Source organism: Thunnus maccoyii, chromosome 9, assembly GCF_910596095.1.
Source record: "Thunnus maccoyii chromosome 9, fThuMac1.1, whole genome shotgun sequence".
Classification (NCBI taxonomy): Eukaryota; Metazoa; Chordata; class Actinopteri; order Scombriformes; family Scombridae; genus Thunnus; species Thunnus maccoyii.
The window spans coordinates 18,112,311-18,116,012 of record NC_056541.1 but is presented as its reverse complement, the minus strand read 5'-3'; the positions used below and the strand labels follow the sequence as shown (position 1 = coordinate 18,116,012).

At 40.4% G+C, this 3,702-nt stretch overlaps 1 protein-coding gene across 1 annotated transcript in view; it reads left to right on the top strand.

The window, feature by feature from the left end:
* Nucleotides 1–793, top strand: part of foxb2 (forkhead box B2) — a 1,170-nt gene extending 377 nt beyond the window's left edge. The window contains exon 1 of the mRNA XM_042422171.1: nucleotides 1–793. This exon is cut by the window's left edge and continues 377 nt beyond it. Within this exon, the coding sequence (XP_042278105.1) occupies nucleotides 1–583 (583 nt within the window). The 3' untranslated portion in view covers nucleotides 584–793.
* The last annotated feature ends 2,909 nt before the right edge of the window (nucleotides 794–3,702 follow it).

Below are 3,702 nucleotides of genomic sequence, written 5' to 3'. Positions count from 1 at the left end.
TTATTTCCATCACCATCACCACCACCCGGGCAGCAAGCTGGGCACAGCATCCAGCCACCACGACCACTCAGCCGGCCCTGCAAGCTCCGTGGGACGGCTCCCTCACTTTCAAGGTTATGGGGGCATTGCTTGCGCACAGCCCGGCGGGTTTAAACACCCATTCGCCATTGAGAACATTATAGGTCGGGACTACAAGGGTGTGATGGCAAGCGGGCTCCCTCTCACCTCGGTCATGCACCACCTGGGTTACCCGGTGCCCCCGCAACTCAGCAGTGTGGTCAATTCCATGTGGCCGCACGTCGGGATGCTGTCGGAGTCCATGAGCGGCGTGCCCATGCCTACATCCTCCGAGTACGCGCCCTTCGGCGTGTCAGCTAAGGGCCTATACCACAATGCCAGCGGGCAAACACTGCCCGCCGTTCCCGTGCCAATCAAACCCACCCCGTCCCTGGGTCCCGTGCCCGGTTTGACGGGGCTGCAGTCCGGACCGGCTCAGCTCTGCTCCCCGGCCTCAGTGATGGAGAAAAGCGATCTGCTAGAGGGGAAAGGCAACCCTCTACACCCGGCTCTCCTGCTGTCCTAACCGGGTAAATTGTGGGTCATTTTTGAAAAGTGACGCAAACAAGGACATTTTAATTGCATAAAACAAGACAGAAAAGGCCCGTCAGCAACATCATAGTTTAAGTTCAGTGCAGCTGTAGGAGAGTTGTTAAAACTAAGTTAACATTGTGCTTTGTAATGAAATTTTCATTAGACCCATGTTGATTGAAATCATAATTTATTTGCACAATTTGTGAGGGCATTTACCACATACTGTAATGTGGCTCTGATAAATACAATCAGACAAGTAGATACGCTGAACCCAAAGAAAGTTTTGATTTAGGAGACACACAGTCTGAAACTATTTCCAAACGCAAACCAACAATTGTATATTTTTTGTCTTTTGTTTTGCTCTTATTTTATCATTTTATTTTAATCTATGGCAGGCCTGTCGGCTAAATACAAATAGGCCTTCATGTTTTTTTTAATCAGGCCTGTTGCACTTTTTGTGTGTTACTTACTGTAGCAGTGCATTGAAAATGTTATGCTTGTATTATAACAACATCTATCAAAAGATATTTATAAAGAACTTACAACCGAATCTTCTTGGGTGTCTTAGTTATTTAAAGTATTTGTTTAATTACGTTTCCACGTGCATTTCGGGGGTTTCACTATGTTTGCACAATTAAAGGTAAAAATAAGTAAATTCCATTACACTCAGGTATTCTTTTATTATAAATTTCTGTGAGATAAAGTAAATTGGAGGCTAATATCTTACCACATGGAGTGTATACTAAATTATACAATTTGTTATGGTGATTTTGTAGTGTGTGTGGAATACACACGATTATTAAATATTTGAAGAAGTGGCTGTCAGAGCGCAGCTTGATCTATAACTGGAAATAAAGACACAGCACGGGTTACACCACTCCACCAGTTGCTCTTTTAAATACACAATTGTTTGTTGATTAAGTTTATCTCCTTTATTTTATAGAAAAACTTTTCTGACAACAGTACCTCATTCAATTAATTTGTAAGTTTTGGCTGGAACTCATGGGGGACATGATAGTGGTATAAGAGAAACCTGTGATCATACAATAATTGATCTAATTTTTGCTTAATCAAAGCATAATGACATTAAGATTTTAGGACGTGGACCTACTAATTCTTCTAACAAATTCAAGTGATCAGGGGTTCTTGAATTAGTTTAAAGAATTAGTAAGTAAGTTAATATATAACTCTGATTGATTACAGGAGAAGTGCAGGTTGCTTGTGGTAATGGTCACAAGACCAAAATGAAACATTTTTATTTTTGGTCAGTTCACAGATATGAAGATTCAAACATTCTGCAGAAGGGTGGTGCAAATGTTGATATACTTATACTAAGTTCATCCTTTCAACATGTCAGGTTCCCTAAATTCAAGAGATGAACATGAAAAAATATAGAATTGAACAAAACTTTCAACTTTATCTGAGGCAAGCTTTACTCATAAAGCTGTTTAGATTGGAGTCATCATCTCACTCCGCACAATTGCATGCACACATTCATGCAGGTGTGGGCAACATGGCATAAATCACATCTGGAATGGACACATGTGCTGATGCATGTTGTGTCCAGGGCAAGTGTGTATGATGTTGATAAGATGGATATGAGCAGCCAGCAGTCTGGGCTGCAGCTTCACAACTTCAAAAGCAGGCACGGCCATAGGATCAAGTTTTGCTCCTTTGTTTGCTCTGTTTAAATGTAGCTTTGAAGCTTCTCCTCTTCAGTAGCACAAAGCGCCAGGCTCAGCCCACTGAAAATGACTTATATTCAGCCTCCTGTCCCCTGTTTAGCATCCCAAAGGCTCCTACAGCCGACACTATTGTCACACCAGCCTCTGAACAAATAATTGAGATGCACCAGCAGAGGAGAGGCGTGGGAGTGAAGAATTAAAATCTATTTGGGTGTCATTGCTAACGAGCAGAATACATGTAATAGTGATTACCCTTATCTTCTTCTTCCTCAACCTAATCTCTTTTATTTTATTTCCTCTATCTTCATCATTTTCTTTTTTTATGAGCTACTGTTTAGATAGCTCTCTCTTTTTGCAGTTTCTTTCTAGTTTTCCTCCGTCAGATCACATCGATTTCCAAAGGTTACCTCTTGTTATCTATGACTTTCATCTCAAACTACACACACTTACACCATGCACACATTTTCATACACACTTTCTCTGCAGGGTGTCTGTAATTCCTAGTTAAAGAGAACCAAGATTTCTATGGCACGACAAAAGTGTGTGTGTGTGTGTGTGTGAGAAAGTGTGTGCATGTGCCTGTAGGTGTGTGTGTATGTGTGTGTTGCATTAATTCCCTGATCAGCAGGCTTCAATGTCTTTAATAGCCCTCACTGCATTAGTGTATAATTAAATGCCACTAATTAAGACACAATAAGAGGAGTAATAATGCAGCCATTATTACCCTCCATGATCCTCAGTCTTGACAACACCGGAGTTAGATGCCTCTGGAATCATAATATCACATGAGGTCCCCTAATGTGCACATGTGTTTATGCACAGGGTAATAGGAGGTATATGTGCAGTTCATTTTTATAAGAGCAGACACCGTGTTGGTTGTGTCAGAGCATTTAGCAGTGCATTTGAACTTCAGTGTCAGTCTCTGGAGAGACTTGGGAAACACAGATGTAAGTCTTAGATGCTCTTATATTTTAGGCATGTTAGTATGCAAGAGCTTGCAAGTGCACTCACAAGATTTTTTTTCCTTAAGTGATTGTGGGTTTTTGTGGTTTGTCAATATGAATATTTTGTTTGATATGTTCTGCAAAATTGTTGCATTCAATGTAATTCTCAGGAGAAACTGCTGCAGTTACAAAAAAATAAGTTATTTGTAATACTGGACAACATCTTTTTTCCTTTCTTTACATGGTGAAATAAACCAGCTCACTACATTCCTCTATTATTCTATGAATCAGGAGCCAAGTGTCATCACATCACTATCCTGTCCAGATGTTAAGCATGCACTCAAAATTATAACCACATAAAACTGCAAGAGCGTTATGTGTTGGATTACTCTACAGCAATTACACTGTCTGTTGTCTTCTCACTTAAATGATTTCTTCTTATAATAATCATGGAGTTTTATTTATGATCATGTCCACTAATG